The sequence below is a fragment of the Vanellus vanellus genome (assembly GCF_965231255.1).
Source record: "Vanellus vanellus genome assembly, chromosome: 6".
Lineage (NCBI taxonomy): Eukaryota > Metazoa > Chordata > Aves > Charadriiformes > Charadriidae > Vanellus > Vanellus vanellus.
In genome coordinates this window covers 59,158,217-59,176,192 of record NC_138911.1, presented here as the reverse complement: position 1 = coordinate 59,176,192, position 17,976 = coordinate 59,158,217, and the positions used below count along the sequence as shown (strand labels likewise).

The window sequence follows — 17,976 nt, the reverse complement described above, 5'->3', positions numbered from 1 at the left end:
TTTATGATTTAAATAAAAGTGTCTTAATTTCTATCAAAAGTTTTTGTCTGAATTTCTGAAAGGCAGCTTTGCCTCAGTGGCTGTTTCTGAAAGTAATAGTCAAACAAAGGCTTTTCAGACAGCAGAGTGTTGTGTGGTGATGGGTATGCAACTATTTCCCCAAACATTTGCTGCTGTTCAAAATGATAATACTTTGATGAGGGTTAAAAAAGAAAAAAAAAAAAGAAGGACTAAGAAAAAAAGACACAATGAATGTTGGAAGGCAGTGTTTTCATATGAGTAAAATCAGTACTGAATTTGCATTGTGAAGTTACAGCAAGCCACAGACCCAAGAGGGAAAATTAAAGGCTTACTTAAACCCAACAATAAACATGCAAATTAAAAGTCATCATTTTTAAATGAAGTCATACACTATTAAAAATAAGCACAAAATTACATACTAGTTTGGATGTGTAGTTTATAGAATACACCAAATGTTAAAATTGAATGAAATTAAGAAAAACATTTTCCAAAGGCAAGTAAAATATCTGTTTAATTAGATTGTAAAGAAAGGAGATTAAAAGTAATATTTTGTGATACAGTAATTACTGTTTTTCAGAAGTAGTCAGGTTCCTGTGCGTTGATCTAAATTTAACGGTGATAGCAGATCTCTTCGGGGTCTTTTGTTTTGTTTGCATCTTTAATTATTTTAAATCGCAAGCACTACCTTTATTTTGTTTTCTGTGCACGGAACGCACTGCGTGGCTGTTCGCTCCGATACTCTGCCAGCTCATGAAGGCAAATCTGGGAGATCGGCTCATACCCTTTGGTTCTGCGAGGTTAAAAGCCAAATCATTGCAAGGGGCTATACAGCAAGATAACAGGAAAGGCGGCTGAAACTGTTGGGAGGTGGGTTGAGGTGCTGATGGGAACCTCAGATGTAAATAAACCAGATTGCTCTCATTTCCTCTTTCCACTGTATTATGCATTCCAATAGTACTATTCATCTTTATGACAGACACCTATTGCTTTAACTTTACTGCGGGCCACTGAAGTACATTAAAGTGGGCAGGAAATGGAAATAAATAGAGTTCAGTGGAAGCTGCAGAATAACTAAACATGCCGCAGTCATTTTTAGTGCGGGGTCATGTGTTTTTTAGCAGATTTATCGTATTGCTTGACTTTTGTTAGAAAGATGGACGCTGTTTAAACCAGATGCAGTATACTTACAAAGTAAGAAAATGTGCTCGGATGGTTTTTTTTTTTTTTTTTTTTTCCAAACTCTTCGGGATGGCAAAGATGAAAAGAAATTAGGTTGAGTCTCAGCTGGGTAGAGCCAGTGGGATTTGTCTGTGTGCAGTACCTGAGGTTGCAGTTAGAAACAGAATAATGGGATTGGAGACTGGAAGGAATCCTGCTAGCTGACAGCATGGGAGGAGGACCACAGTCTGTTGGCTTAAATTAATCTTCCGCCTAAAGGTAGTGAGACATTCAGGTAGAGAGTCCGGCTGGAATTTAGCCTTAAAAAGGCATCTATTTTTTTTTTAACGCACAAGCTTTTTGCTCACTCTGGAAATGTGGATTGCTCTCCTGCTTTTTCAGAGGGCTGTTTTCAGGGACAGCAAAGTTACGCTGCCAGTTCCAGAAACCCTTAACCCTCAGGAGATGGGACTTCTGGTGAATTCTGTTTATGTGAAAGCTTTATGTGTTTGTTTTTCCTTGATAGTTTATATTCTGATAAGATTAGGTCAGTAATTGAATGAATTCACAACATGGGTTACTTGAAGACTTACAGCTCATATTTTCACTCCCCTGAGATAGTCAGCTACTCGGAAATTTTTCTTTAAATAAAATAAAAATTAACCATTAGCACTGTTTTTTTCCTTGATTATATTGAACAGTCTCTGGTTTTGCTGAGTATAGTGTTCTCTTTTTCTTCTCTTTTTCTGACAATAACTGCTATATAGTTAAAAGCAAGCATCAGCCTTCAAAGTATTTGTCAATATAGAAGATATTAGTAGATATTTCACAATGTCATGTAAGATAAAAACTAATTTGTAAGCAGCACAGCAGAAATCTGGAAAGACAATTAAGACAAAAAATCATTAACATTGATTCTTCTGCACTGGGAAAGTACATTCCATTCTCCCAAACCATCCTTTAAAAATGTTGTTTACCTAGGTCTGTGTTTAAGTATATATTTCAGTGTGACATTCAGTGATTCTTCTTCTTTTGTTTTAATTATCTTTATATCAAGAATTTAATTTAATTCAGAATACTGCTCCAGATACACTTGCGTTGCAGAAACTAGTGCCAGGCAGAATTGCAGGTAATTACTGAGGATGGTTGTTGGCAATTTGACTTTTCGTCATTTGTTCGTCATCGTTTGTCCGCACTCAGTGGATAGTTCCTCGCTGCAAGGATTAGGTTACAGATGGGTGGGTATTACTTCAGGGACTTCTTAAGTGAGAATCCAGATGCTTTTCTGCGTCCTCTCCTCTTGCTCAGTTTGGGAGTTACAAGTCAGTAGCTGCAGGTAAGATTTAAAGCTTGTATCTTTGTTTCTCTTTGGCAGTGGAAAAGCTTTCTATTACTCCTTGTTAACTAAACAAACAATCTAACTGCAAACTTTAAATACTTGGGAAATTACAGATTGAGCTAAAATCTCAAAAGAATCTAATTTTTTTTAAGTGCAGCCTCACCGACAAACTGCTTCGGGTTTCCAAAAGGCTTCAGCTCCAGCAAGGTCATTTGGTGGTGTGTGCTTTTGAGAACCTGGCTATGATTTGGGTGCCTGAGCTGTAGCGGGGCTTTTCAGAGCTGTTGCCCTTCGGCCGCATCCCCGTCGACTTGCGTATGTCCGTAGTTTCGAGGGCAACGGTCTCGGGCCGTAGTATGTTACAGCCGTGAGGTGCGGGTTTTGTTTGTGTGCCCCACGTGCAGCACATCGGTGTTACCTGCGTGGCTGAAACCCTGCTTGGTCCTGGCTGGATTTCGGGGGGGGAGGGGGGGGGGGGCAATGCAGCAATTGAGGCATACATCAGAGAGGGAAACGTGGTCTAAAATCACAGAATCATAGAAATGACTGTTTCTTTCCTCCTGTTACGTGCTGCTGGATGAGTTTTCAAATCTGGGCTCGTTTTACCTACTCCTGGTTTCAGAGATAAAGCCTGGAGGCAGACTCCAGGCTAAATGCAGCTGGTGTTGAACTAAACGGGTGTTTTGCCGTGGGTTCCGGTGGGAGCACAATCCCGGCTTTCCAGGTTTACCATCAGGCCCGGTTGAGCTTGGAAGGACTTTGCAGACCAGGTCTGTGTGCTCTTCCTCCTGTGGGCAATTTGCACGTGTGGGTTTAATCTCCCAGCAGCGGTCTGCAGGCTTGCTTGTGTCTGTAAGAACCGCTTGCTGAAAAGCACTGGTCAGTTCAGGCATTTCAGAAAACTCTTGCCCATTTAAGTACACGTAATTATCTCGTGCCTCGACCTCGCTGGCAGCTGCTGGGCTCCCCGGTGCAGTTGTCGCTAGTGGGACCATTTATTTTACCCTTCTAACAGTCCGCAGTGTTTAAATATCTCAGATTCGTATGCAAAGGTTAACAAGCTGTGACTGAAATTAGGGTTTTGGTTTCTGTAGCAGGAGGGGAAGCTATAAATGCGACAGCATCACAGTGCTGTGCTTATCCTGTTTGTTCAGAAGGCAAGAAAAGTATTTGGAAAGTAGGTGTGACAAAGACAGCATAGTTTATTTATGCTGTGGAGGAATAAAGGAGTCATCTTCTTTGTAGCACGGCAGACTAAAGTGGTTTTGGAGCACTGTTTGGGACAGAGGCTTCTATGTTGTATGTTTAATTTCTGTGCCATTCCCCCCAGCGACTTGCACACCCTCTTCATCTGGCTTCGCCTCTCTGCCGGCGGAGCTGTAACAAGGATGGCTCCAACTGCTTCCCCCCCCCCTTCCCCCAAGTGTGCGTCTAACACATTTGGTCACTCAGGTTTTATTTCTTCCCTCTGTAAAACATGAGAGTGTAACTTCCACCCCAGCCTCGTTAGGGTGCGAGCTGCCGAAGCGGGGGCTCCCTGGGACCGGGCATTGTCACCGGGCAGTAAAACCTCTTTAATGGGGCTGGCTTAACTTTTAAGTTATGGTTAATGTTTTTAACAGTAACGTGCGTTTCCTCTGCCCTTCACGCCCAACCATTAGCCAGGTGTTTTCGTCGCACAGAGTGGAAAAATAAAAGTAATCTATCTGCACAGCTGGGCCCTCGGTGAGGTGCTGGAGGAGGATGGCCACAGATGCAAACTGGGGATGGCGGAGCCTGGATGAGTGGGTTAAAAGGCTCCTTGTAAATGCTGGGCAAAATACAAGCGCTGGAAATGAGATGGCTTTGTTTTAAATTGTAAATAAATTAGAAGGTTTACATTTGGTATACTGTGTGCTGGTTTGCTCTGTGTAATTTTCTAAATAATTCAAGGTTTTTTAATTTTATGTTTGATTTTTTTTTTTTTTTTGGTCTGTTCTCCCCTTTAATATGGCATCCACTGGATTTCCTTGGAACTGCGAGATGGGCCTGACTCTGATCTGCCTTACACTGTAAACTGTGTTTATGGCGCTAGAATTGGGGACATTAATTTTCTTTACATCAAAAGAAGTCGTCTCTTTTTAAATGAGAAGCCTGCTTCACCTAGTAATTCGCTTTAATTGCTTATTTGAAACTTTTGACATTTGATAGCAATTTTAAACATTGCCAGATGAGGCTCACGCAGTCGGGACCTGCAGGTGCTTCCTTGTGTGCCCAACTTGGATCAAAGGAGCGAGCCCGGGGATGTGCCTGGCCACGGACGGGGCACCCGGCTCTGGAAGGTGCTCTTTTCTGGGGCTGTTTGAATAGATGCTGTGTGTCGGCCTCGGCAAGAATTTGCTCAGAGGTCTCTCCCTTGGAAAGGTTTCTGCGGAGCGCTGTGCTGTTTGTTTTTCTTGGGAGATAGACTCCGTGGCCTTTGTTTTGCCTGAGGCTTAACAGTGCTTGCAGCACTGTCTTTATATTTTTTAAGTCTAACCAATAGCACTTTTTGCTGAAGGGTTGGAAAAAAGTTTCTAAAATATTAATTACTTTTTTTTTTTCCCTGTCTAATATCTGTTAATTTAGTATTATGGTCTTCTGGGAGGTTTGGAGGCAAAGAATTTTCTTGCTTATGAGGGTAAGCAAATGGTGAGACTTCAAAGGCATTTTTACCAGGATCTAAACCTCAATAAAGAGAAAAGAGACAAAAATGAAACAGCGTCTTTCACTTGATTTTGTAAACTGGTTCACTAATGTGAATGCAATTTATTGTTCAGTCAGCAGCAGGAGTAGCTTTCCTTAGCCCCCTTTTTTTTTTTTACAAGTCAGTAAATAAACAATCATTTAGATTATGGTGGAAAAAGCAACTTTGGTTAAAGGCTTTTTTGGCTGTGGAATGACATGATGCTAGATAGACTTAAAATGGTTTCTATCAACATTGTACTGTGTAATGTGAGATAGATTAAAAACTACTGCAGGAGTAGTCCAGCAGCTGAAAAGGAGATAAATTCTGGGCTGCTGCTGCAGAAATTAGGCAGCTTTTTAGGACTTTGTGAATTCAGAGAAAAGGGAAATAGTGCAGTTGAAAGAGAATAATGAGCAAAGCCAAAGTACCAGTGCCAAGACTTCTTAAAAGACTTTTATTGATGTGTGTTGTAATTAAAGCCAGAATTAGTTAGTTTTCTAATAGGACATTCATTTCCTGGAGAGCAATTGCAGCTTGGCATAAAGTAATACATTTTTAAAAATGAGTACTGATCTGGGGATACCCCTAGCATATGTTGGATGGCTAACTTACTAGCTTTGTGTGCCCTCGTTATTAACAAGCAAATTAAATATTTTCACTTAAAATAATTATACAAATAAACCTTTGGCCGTGCTGCGATTTCATTAAAACCTTAATTGTTTAGAGAGCTCAACGAGAGTGTGTGAAGTTGGGTCAGTTTTACTGCACGGCATTACTCTTGATAGCAGGTTTACAGCAGGGCTGGGTTTAATCTCTTGACTAATCTTTACGGTAGCAGCCTTGGGATGGGAAGGTGTTTGTGTGTTTCGGGAGATAGGTAACTTTATCTCTGAACGGGAAACAGAGCTGGGTTTTAAAACGTCTGGGCAGCCTTTAAATGAACTAGCGAGGGGGAGGAGAGGGGAAAAATGTTCTGCGGAAACAAAATAGGTGTTGCTTTTAAATCAGCTTCTTAGTGTGCACGTTGTCACACCTTCACACATGGCTGTAGGCTCAAATCTATTTCTCATCAAAGCAACTGTAGCGTAAGGGAATACTGCGACCATCTGGGTTGCAAAGATCAGAAATAGCGGTCCTCGCTAGCAGAGGAGCCAGCTGTGGGCAGCACCATGTAAACTGTTTTTTATGCCACTTGATTAATCATTTCTGAAGGTGAGGACAACAAAACATTTACCAGGTCACGCACTATTTTTTTTAAATACTTTAAAGTCTAATTTTCCTAGGTTTAAGGTAGTGGTATGCCTTTGAAACACATTGTGATATTTGTAGGTTCGGCATCTCAACTACCATTGTTCCTGAGCATGGGAAACACAGGCACATTAGATGTCTCCAAAGGAGAGTTAATTAGAAGAATGAATAGTTATCAAGTACACCACAGCTCCACTGTTTCATTCTGATGATAATTTTCATGCTCGATCTAATACAAATGAATTCACTTATGGTTTATTAATCCGCTGTGACCTGTGAGTCTTTTATAGTATTTTTGGGGAAAAAAGGCTGGGAGTTACCAGAACAGACTTAAAGTACTTCCATGGGTGAGGAGCAAATCACAGAGAACTTTCGTCTTTTTCTTCCTTTTTCTCTTTCTGCATTGTTTTAACTCAGTATGTTTTTTCTGCCTTTCCCCCCCCCTTCTTTAGGACCCACGATTATCAGCTTTAATTTTTGACAAGCTTCAAGTGCCTGACTATTTACAGAAAAACAGGAATGAAGGAGAGAGCAGATGCGAAACTTGTGCCACTCACTTGAATCAGCTGAAGCAGGAAGCCATTCAGATGATGCACACCCTCAATCAAGCCAGCTACCCAGAGGTGCCCGACCTCCCGCCCGGCGCCGGGGCAGTGACCAGCATGGTACCCAGGATGGTCACGGTCTCTTCCCAGAGAGACCTGCCGCTCCTTGCTGGGCAGGTGGGCAGGCAGCCTGGAAAGTCACCGAATCTCTTCTCTGGGGCAGAGCGGAAGAAGGGACTTGGATGGTCTCAAGGCACGGGCAGTTTTCCAAACTCCAGTGTTCAAGTCACGGTGGCCCCCAGCGGTCTCAGCGGTGCTCTGAGCTCAGTCACCATCCAAGCTCAGCAGTACCTCGAGGGCATGTGGAGTATCTCCAGAGTGAACAGCTTCCTGCCTCAGGCTTGTCTAGTAAGTAGAGATAATTCAGATCCTTGAGTTTTGTTTATGTGTGTGGATATACAGAGAGGTGAAGACAAAATTTGAGATGTATACATGTTTATCTTAGAGGGGATCAGCTAATGGTGTTCTAAACCATGTTTCAAGAGCTGAAAAAGAGCTTTGAACGATGTTCTGTCAGGTGTCACGAGGAATTTGCCTTCTTATCTAAGATGGTGAGGTCCTTTCCTCAGATGTTTTTGCAGCTATTTTAGCTTCGTGTATGGAGGTGATGTTATTTGGCTGTCGCATACCTGGTCGCCCCTTTAGAAAAACGTAAAAGGCCAAGTTTGTTACACATGAAACGCTGGGAGCTTCATGGGGTTATCTCAAAGATGAACTTGACCCTCAAGTCTAGCACTGAACTTCTAAGGCTGTGTTTCAGTTCAGCAGATGCTGTTGGTAGACCTGATGGAGAACATTAATCTTCAGGTTAGATGTGCTGCAGAACAGTTTGCTGTAAGGAGGGTGTTCAGAAGGTTGCTAGAGCCACATGCCTGTAAATGTCATTGCACTTGGATTTTAAGCATTGATGTTGATGTCCTGTATTCTGCATGTATTTTAAGAACTCTTGTGGGAAATTAAGATGCTTTATAGAGGTGCATGTTACCTTTAAAAGCAAGTTCATTACAGATTTGTGACTATCTATAGAACCATGCGAAGAAGAAGGATATAGTGACCGATTTTGACTAAGATTTATTCCTAAACCGTTTTCGCATGGTAGTGAGCAGAGGAGTGTGATTGATGAAATATGTATGCATAGAAGTCATGGTTTTCACTTAAAGATGTTTTAGCAGATCTCACAAGACCAGGTATGTTGGTGCTAGGCAGCTTTAAATTTAACATAATGCCTTATGTGCGGTTGTATCTAAACACTACCTAATATCACTTGGTAGCTTCAGCTGGTTGAGCTCCAAGATCATCAGAGATAAATATTTGAGAGTCCTGCTGTATAACATTACTTTCACAGGGTGGCTGTTGTGTTTCCTTCCAGAAAAAGCTGGGGAGGCGCGATTCCTCTCTCCCATACTTCTCTTTCATATGGAAATTCGTGAACGGACACACATCCCACTTCTGAGGGGTCCCCATTTAAATCCAGTGAATCTTCACTGATGTCAGGTCTCTCTCTGATGATTTTACCTTGAGAAAAGGGAAACAAATAGTGCATTCAGCTCTTCATAGTTTATGAGGCACTACTGCTGTGAGTGCTTTTCTCTGAAATGCTGCTGTCTGTGCATTAGGGATCAGTTTCGACAATGTAAGGCATAGGAAGTTATCTTTTAATTATCTTGTAAATTCTGTGTATATCACAGAAATGTAGGAAAAAATGGGAAAGCTACAGGGTTAAGAAGCCTGCACTCTTTGGAAGGCAAAATATTTCCATTTCTCTTCTCATTCCTTGTCTGACCTTATTCTTGTCGTAAATAATTCACTAACAGCCAGCTCCAGATTTCTTCCTGCTTAACCATGCTGACTGATAGATGTGGTTTTCCCTAACCACTGCATTATTCTAAGATAAAACTAAGTTGCCTCATTTAACCCCTGTGAAGGAAAAACGTGTATAATGCAACAGAGCTTAAGTGTGATCTAGAAATGTGCAAAGAAACTCAGTAGCCTGGAAAACAGTGACCTTTAATGAAAGGACAAACACTGTTAGACCGTGAGTGTTGGAGGCAGCTTGGATGTGATCCAGTCATCTGCAAAGACAGTTTAGATTTAGAAGCAGTTTTTGGAGAGAAGCTAAGCTTCGGTTGTTTCCTTTCTTTTTTTTTTTATTTTTTTTATTTATTTAATTAATTTAACTCCAAATGACTCTGTTGTGCTTCTCTGCCCAGACTGTGCTTTCTGTGTCTGTATGAATTCTCCTACTGCCTTTTGTATTATTAAGAGCCTTGTGTCTGATGAAGCTATTTGGGTGGGTGAGGCCGAAAGTGCTTCCCCTACACTTTTCCCCAGAGAAATCACAGGTGTCGGAGGAAATAGGATTGGAGGCATTTCAGGAACTGGCTAGTCTAGCCCTTGCCTTGGACAGCATCCACTGCAGGACATTCTTGTCCAATGCTCATCTCGCCTCATCTTACAATTTTGCAAAGACTGGGATTCCCCGACTTCTATTCATTGTAAAGTCTGAACTTCCTTTCCCATTAGAAAAGTCTTCTTGATTTGTTTAGTTATTTTTTTTATTTTAGCTATTCTTTCCTGAAGTTGGAGACAGGGTTTAGGTTTAAGATTAACCCAGGAGAGAGCTGTGGCTATACATGCTTTTTGGAGATGTCTGTCTTTATTAACTTTTCCCATCTTCTTGTGGGGCGAAGCTGGGGTGGCTAGAGGAGTTCCGGAGCAAAAAGAATTGCTGTAGAAAGGACAGCATTGAATGTATTATTTATTACGTGTAATGTGACTGCATCTTGGAGTCGACAGCCCCCATCTAGGCAAAATACCACACAAAGGCAGAAGAAGATGGTTCCTTCCCCTGAGAGTTTATACTCTCAGTAGTGATGTGAGTTATTCTGACTACTCCGTAAATAGCCCCATTTTACTTGGAATCTCTAATTTTGCCTTGTTTTCTTAACAAAAGGTTGTTCTTGAAACAAGTGCTGAACTCCCTGGTAGGAAACTGTTACCCAAGTGCTTTACATCCCAGTGATTTAACTCGGTGCTCCATCCAAAGTGAACGTGATTAGTTTTCTAGACGAGAAGACAGACGTAGGTAAAGGCTGGGTTTTGTCTCAACTATTTTTAGCTGCCAAAAAGACAGGTGTTTATTCTAAGCTAATTACTGAGGCTTCCTTTATAGTTGTGGGAGAGCAACAGGCACCTCCAAGAGGTGCTTTGTCCTTCTCATCTCTTGGATGTCTGTCTCGGCTTGCCTTGTCTGCTGAAGACGCCTGTTGCAGAACCTGGGTGGGTGATGTGGAGCAAACTCTTGCTCGGGTGGTGCTGTGTGCCCAGTGCCCTGCAGGGGTGAAAATACATCCCAGAGTATGGCTGCCAAACCTCCCGACACCTCGTTCCTACAAACATTTCTCTAGGATCCATGTTTTTTATTTATGATTAGTTTTAATAGTGGTGGTAGCGGAATTGTCTGCGGGGAGAAAAAAAAAATATGACTTGATTTGTGCTCTTCTGATCTCCCTCCCCAAATTCGCATGTATTACCTTGTAATGTCACTTATGGTTGCGAAAACACTTCTGGGCTGAATGTTGGGGATCAGAAGTGCAGGACATCGTAAATTTTTAATACATGTTTGGAGTTCAAGTGTGAAAATCCATTATCTAGATTATAAATTTTTTGAACAGGAATGTGTCTTTGAAGCATAGCGTGGGTGCTGCTCAAACCAAAATAATAACTGTGGGCTTTGGGAGCTGTGAAGAGGAACAGTAATTAAGGATCTGGAGGAAGGTCTGGGGAGGGGAAGACTGGGATTGCAACCGAGGTGCAAAAGGTGAAGCTGTAATCAGCTGCTTTACCCAAGTGGCCTGTTGTGAAAAATTACAAAAAATAATCACCAGTAGCAGTGATAAGTAGTCTGACCAGACAGCGAGAGCTGTGGAGGGGAGGGAGCTGGTATAGCGCGGGGTAAGATGGCCGATTTGTGGTGGACGACTGAAAACTTTAATTAATAAATAGTTTTATATTGGTGTTTTTAATTCTAGCCCTGACAAGTGAATATAAGGTTACTACTCAAATGGAAAAAAACCATGTTAGCGCACATTAGCAGTGCTCAGCATTGCCACTCAGTTTAACACAGAAGCAGAGGAGCAGGGGCAGTTTAGGCTTCCTAGGTGTGTTGGAATCTGACTGAGAGGGAGAAAATTAAAGCCACTGCAAATACCTCGTATACCTCTTAGAAGTATCTGCATGTATTGTGGAAAAAAAGAGGTCTTACAGTATGCTTTCAGCTGGCTGTGTTATTAGTATGCAGTGTTATGTACTGCATAAAAGTGGTAAAGTAGCCATGCCATGTGCTATAAAGACATCACAGTGAAATAGCGCTTGTTTTGCAGATAGCTTTTTCTTTCATCTTATGCAAAATGAAATCCTTGCCACGCTATATTTCTAATTCGTATATACATGAATGGCACTGGTTACGAGGCAAAATATTGTGGCTCCTTGAATCTTTACCAGATTCTAAGTTGCTTTAAAAATATTTACAAAAATGCATCATTAGGAAATCAGAAAATTTGGAGCACTGGAAAATTCAAAGTGACTTAAGTAAAACTTTTAAAGCATGTGTATATGAAATTTTAAATTTATCAGTAGATCAATGTATGTCCCTGAGAGTATTCACAAATTTAAAGTGAGGTAAAAGTTTATCATAGAATTGTCTAGGTTGAAAGGAACCTTTAAGATCACCGAGTCAAACCATTAACCTAGCACTGCCAAAACCACCACTAAACCGTGTCCCTAAGCACTACTTCTACCCATCTTTTAAATACCTTCAGGGATGATGATTCCTCCACTTCCCTGGGCAGCCTGTTCCAATGCTTGACAACCCTTTCAGTGAAGAAATTTTTTCTAATATCCAATCTAAACCCCCCCTAGTGCAACTTGAGGCTGTTTCCTCTCATCTTGTCACTTGTTACTTGGGAGAAGAGACCCACCCCCACCTCGCTACAGTCTCCCTTCAGGTAGTTGTAGGGAGTGATAAGGTCTCTCCTCAGCCTCCTTTTCTCCAGGCTAAACAACCCCAGTTCCCTCAGCTGCTCCTCATAAGACTTGTGCTCCAGACCCCTCACCAGCTTCGTGCCCTTCTGGCCTGATTCAGTGAGGTTCGGAGGGGGAGGGTTCACCCGTAGCATATGTAAATGGGTGCATGTAATTGAAAGTTAAAAGGAGTTATGTTCATTTGTTTTATGTGAAAAATCTCTGAAAGTCATTTTGGTCACAGTTCAAGCTTTCCTGTAGTTCTTAGGAATAAGTCTCCTGCTTAGCCTAATGTAAACCAGATGGATTCATCTGAGGGTAGTTCAGCCTCTGTTGACTTTCCTTAAATCCTCTTTGTTTGTTTATAGTAAGGATGACTTACATTTTGCTTAGAAGATGCAATAAAAAGCTGACTGTGGAAAACAGAAGAATGACAAGATTTACTTTCCAGCATTTACTTTTTTACTTTGATAAATGTCATACCAAATGGATTTTTAAATTAATTTTTAAAATCCTTCTTGATAGCTTTCTCAGTGACCTTTTATTAATACAATGCATGAAATATATTTTGTAACGAAACAATTAAAATATAGTGCTTTGACCATAAATCTTGTCTGTGAGACATCTGAATGACTTTGAGCTTTGGGACATTTCTCAGACTCTGTGTAACATCTTGGCTCTGCAGAAGTCAATAGCAAACCCCAGACAGGTGGTGGGGCTGGGGTTGCGTAGAGGCTTTTCTGTTTTCCCTTTAGCTTTAGTGCTGTTGGTGCTACTGCTTTTGTAGAGGAAGTATATAAAGGAAAGAGGGTGGCAAAACAAACCAAAAGTCTTCAGAGCTAGCGTTGGTCACTCTTCGTAACAAGTCTGAACAGCAGAAGGAAACCTTTTGATCCAAGTCACTAAATGCTTTTCTCATATTAACCTAATTTATAGCCCCAGTGGAAAAAACCTTTCCTGTGATGGTTGCGTCTCGGCTGGGCGGTATTACCTTGCGTTGCACTCTGCTGCCTCGGCAAATGGAGAGGGAGGGGTGTGATGTGGGAGGGTGATGCTGCTACTGGTGCCTTGCATTCAGAGTCAGGAGGACCCTGCCCCAGAAGCCGGGCAGCCGACCAGCTTAGAAAGTATGGGTTGGAAATTCAGCCTTGAACACACAGATAAAAACGTAGCCCTCTATTTTCTGTAGTTGCCAAGGTCTTCATGCTCTTTTTTTCTAGATTGCCCCCAGTGTAGGATGGTGAAAGTGAAAATGAGGTTACTTTTTAAAGTATCCCCAGGTATCAGAGTGACTTAGGAAAAATGTTAAAGAGTTGACAGAAAGGGTATTGGCTACCAGATGGGAATGAGCATTTTCTTAGGTGAGGGTGTGGGTGGCATCTCTTTATATTGTGTATTTGACGCTTGTGCCATACTATTGGTTTTATAGTGTGGGACAGGGTAACTACTCTCAGGACTCAGACACTCTTGTGGCTCAAATTACCACCTGAAAACAGTTCTTTTGATCCTTCACCCCTCTAGGCTAAGCAGTTGTTATTACAGCTCTCACAGGGAAACAAGTCTATACTCGCCTTTGTTGACAATTGAAGTCAACAAGCACTAATAAAGAATGTTGGCCCAGACTTCACCTGAACTCATCAGGAGTAGATTGAAGACAAGCAGACTTTAGAGACTATGTGCAAATGATAACCCACAGGATTTACCTTTGGCCCACAGGCCATTCACTCGTCCAGCAAGTTGTATCATAAGCTACACTAAGATAAAAAATCCTCTCCTTTTTTTACCCCAAATGTTAAAATTTTTGACTCTCATTTTTCAACTAGTTTCTTTGGGCTGGCTTTTTCTGTTCTCTCACTTTCAGCTTCTTTTGCTTCCTGCTGGTCCATTTATACTGTGCATGTGCTCCACTATGAACCTGCCAGTGAACTGATTGTTAATCAATGCATCCCACGCCACCCCAACATTCGAAATAGCCTTACAAGAAAGGCTCATGCTTTTTGGCCGGGACTCAGAAGCGTCATCTGACATTTGAGAAAGACAGTATATCACTGGTGTAGAAATCCTTTTATGAAGGTACCGTTGCTCTGCACTGGTTACATTGGTTATTAAGGGCGGACTGCAGCTGAATAATGCCCTTTGGCTTCAGAAGTTAACGCAGCAGAGAAACCAGATAAATTCAGGCTGAGCTCAGACCTTGGTTGTGTGCAGGCTGGTGGAGAGAAAGTATTTTGCAGCATATACCACATGGAAGGAACTGATTTACACGGCTGGATGCAGGTGTGGATTTCCCAGTCATCCTGCTTGAGTAAAATAGGATTGAACATCATACATTTTTTGGAAAGCACATTGACTGTAACATTTGCTCCATAGGCTGTATGCTGGAATGATGGCATGCTGAGGTTGTGGGATTCCAGGTAGTCAAGCTGTGCACGGTGTGAGCATTGCCGAAAACATCTCCCATACTTTTGTGGCATGACTGGCTGAGCATGTGGCAAATATTGATGCTCTTTGTTACTTGCAACTGGAATCACTGAAATGCCCTGGCTGATAGCTTCTGAAAGAAGGTTTAAAAAGCATCAATAGAAAATGTATCTACTTTTCTGTTGCAGCACTTGGGAGAGGATTTATGATGTATAGATAGAGTTCATAGATGTTTCAAGCATTTCATATGTGTGTGTTTAATGGAATGGATTGCCACTTTACTGAACATAGCATCAAATCAGCTCTGTTAATTGAAAAAGATTTTTCACATTATTGCTAATGATGTGACACAGTTTTGTTAGAGATGGTGCATAAAATAGTGCTACTTGAAATGACATTAATGTATGCATTTAAATTCCTTTTTTCCCATTTACGTGCATTATTGATTTTATTTCATTGTTGAGGAGATAATGGATTTATAATTAGAATACAGTCACCGTAATCAATGATGAGATTATTAGACTTATAAATAGAACTTTAAAACTACGATGAGGTAATTTCCCAGTGTAACGAAGGATCAATAATTAGAGGTTTGCTTTGAATCTGAAAGTAGTACTTGTAAGATTCAAGCGTGAAACTCTTCTAGGCAAGTGAGTCCATATAAATTGTTATACAAAGTGATGTTGCGGTAAGGCATTTTCCAGAGTGACCTATTATTATTATTACTTTTGTTTGGTGCCCAAGTGCTTATGAATTAACTCCTCTGGGTTTGCATAGCTGCCACTATCTCAAAATTGGACGATTTTATTCTTTTCTTATAGCTTAGTTAAAGGAAGCATACGAAAGGTGCTATAGGCAGGAGTCCGTTGCTGTGGTTTTGGTGTTAGGTGGAGATAATGGATCTACCATTCAGAACCTCCCCCTTCTCCTTCTCAAAAGTGAAGGTGGTAAAGTTGGGCAAGGCAGTTGTCTGTTGTAGGCGGGCAGATGGCAGTGGAAGGATGAAGAAGGGGAGAGCGGCCCTTGTGATGCCTGGCTTGGGAAGGTGTGGGTTTAGTTGGTCTATGCAGAGTAGCTGTGTAGACATGCCCTTGAGTCTCACCAACCTCTTCTGATGACTCTGAAGTACACTTGTGGGCCTATAGGAGTAGCACAACCTCCTGTTACTAGTTAAGCTAAGAACGACTCTAGTGAAAAGATTGTATGGGAATGATAAGAAATATCCTACTGGATCTGAGCTGCAGCCCATCTAGCCTAGGGCTAGAGAGCTGGAAATGGTGTTTAGGGAGAGTCACGGAGCCTGTCTGCTTTCTGCAGTCTGCGCATACTCCCCATCGAGCACAGGGACACATCCCTGTCTGTTCCCTTTAGTAGCTGTTTCTGGACCCGCTGTCCGGGTATTTATCTAATCCCTCTCTGACCCTGCTGACACTCTGTTTCCACAGGTTCATGATCCCAGTGCCAAGAAGTACTCTCTTTCTTTCAGCTTAGCTGCCGTCTCCATGACTTGCAAACCTCAGTCAGATTCCCCTCAGACTTCCCCTCTACAAACCAGACTCACAGCATGTTTCATCTCTCCTTCTAAGGCAGCTGCTCCATCCTCTGGACCATTTACTTGCTTGGCTCTGTCATTTCCCTTACTCCACTACCGCTGTCTTGAGATGCAGGACTAGGACTGCACCGGGTACTCAGTATGTGGACCTCCTCCTTCTTGTTCTCAGTGCCCTGCCTTGAGATGTCCAAAATTTGTTTGGTGGGTTTTTGTTTGGTGTGTTGTTTTTTTTTCTTTTGGCTGTTGCTACATCTTGAAGCGATGATTTCCGAGGAACTGTCAATGACCTTTAGATCTTCTGAGTTGTAACTGCTAGTTTTGAGTTCAGCATCGTTTAGTTGTCGTTTAGATGATTTTTCCCTAAATACATGCTCTTATCTATGTCAAATCTCACCTAACGCTTCTTTGCCCACTCACATTTGGGAAGTTCTCCCGGAGTTCCTCATCACTGGCATGGCATTTGGCCACTTCAAAGAGCTTTGGGACATCTGCAGACTTGGAGATTTCACTCCAGTCATGGTGAGTCATGACTGTCTGTGCATCTGGGTTACATGGTTTCCGTGTGGGGAGTAAACAGCAGGTCAGCAGGGAACAGCCACAAGGAAAAAAGAGCATCATCTGCGCAGCTCCGTCCCTAATCTGGAAGCCTGGTGTCCTTCAACGATGATCTTATAGTCAGAGCTGCCCCCGTGTTTGTGAACTTAATGCTGCTTCATGAGCTTGCCTGTAATTGAACCTCGTTCTCTTGATTTGGGTGTACTAAAGGCCCAGTTTTCCACTCATATAATGAGGGCTTGTTCCTCTTCAAGCAAGATACTAGTCAATGGGTGCTTTGCGTGTGGTAGCTGTCAGGCAAATTGGTCCCAAGGGATGTTCTTGTTAAAGTAGTTACATCTGATATATAACCAGTTCAAGCATGATTGAAATAGAAATTAGGTATGACAGTCTCTGTCCACCTTTGCCTTTATTTGCTGACATTTTATGTCAATCATTATAACAATATAATGATTATAATAAAATTGTAAGCCCTGTAATTCTTGGGAACACACTCATTCCATTTTGCTGAGCAGAGAGTAATCAAAGCACAGTGAGATTTTGGTTGAGTTGCCTAAGTCATTGAGAAATTTTGTTGCGGAGTCAGGGAGGCGACACAAGCTCTCCCCATTCAAAGCTCTGTACGTGTCCTGTGTTTCGCTGCTGTTAGAGACGCATCTGGCCTGTGGAAGTCAGTCCTAATGGAAAAGCATTTGTCTTCTTGTAGGAAACCCCATCCTAAGCTGACAGAAATTTGCATTATTATGAGCTTGTTAATGAATTCCTTCGCTTGCTCATATCAGCCTCTGACAAAAAGCAGGGATTCAACTGTATATTTATCCACTTGAATAAACAGTTCATTTTTAATTTTGACCACAATGGTAAATTAAAACACCCTGAGCAGTATACAACTATATTTTTTGGCTTTGGAGGCTGTAACTATTGCAATACATGTCATCAGGGAAGGCTCTGGGCAACACTTTCTGATGCTTGCCTGGAGGTGTTAGAAGAAATAGTTCCTCTGGTCTGGCTGTTTTAAATCCACTGCATATGAAAAGTCCCAATTTGAGAGTGCTTATGTGCACCAGGATCTCTGTTCTTCTTGGTAGCCCTTTTTTCATGTCCTCCTGACTTTCCAAGTCGTGGGTTTACACGGGCAGATAGGAGGGTGAAGTTTGACTGGTGGTCAGATAGCTGTGAAGAGGGGAAGTAAAAAAGCATCTCTTGCTGCCTCTTAATAAATTTCTCAGGGAACAAGGAGCATGATTTAGGAGAGATCTTGGGTGAAGGTGAGATCAGGAGCCCCTGGTCAGAAGGGAACGAGTTGCCTCTTCTCCTTCCTTGTTCTGCCAAAGGCATCAGGCCTGGA

The 17,976-nt window shown here is 41.9% G+C and overlaps 1 protein-coding gene across 1 annotated transcript in view; it reads left to right on the top strand.

Moving 5' to 3' along the window:
* Positions 1 to 17,976, top strand: part of KIF26A (kinesin family member 26A) — a gene marked incomplete at its 5' end in the record, with an annotated part of 106,154 nt that overhangs the window by 28,774 nt on the left and 59,404 nt on the right. The window contains one exon of the mRNA XM_082484939.1: positions 6,926 to 7,426. Coding sequence (XP_082341065.1) covers positions 6,926 to 7,426 — 501 coding nt within the window. The remainder of the gene's footprint in view (positions 1 to 6,925; positions 7,427 to 17,976) is intronic.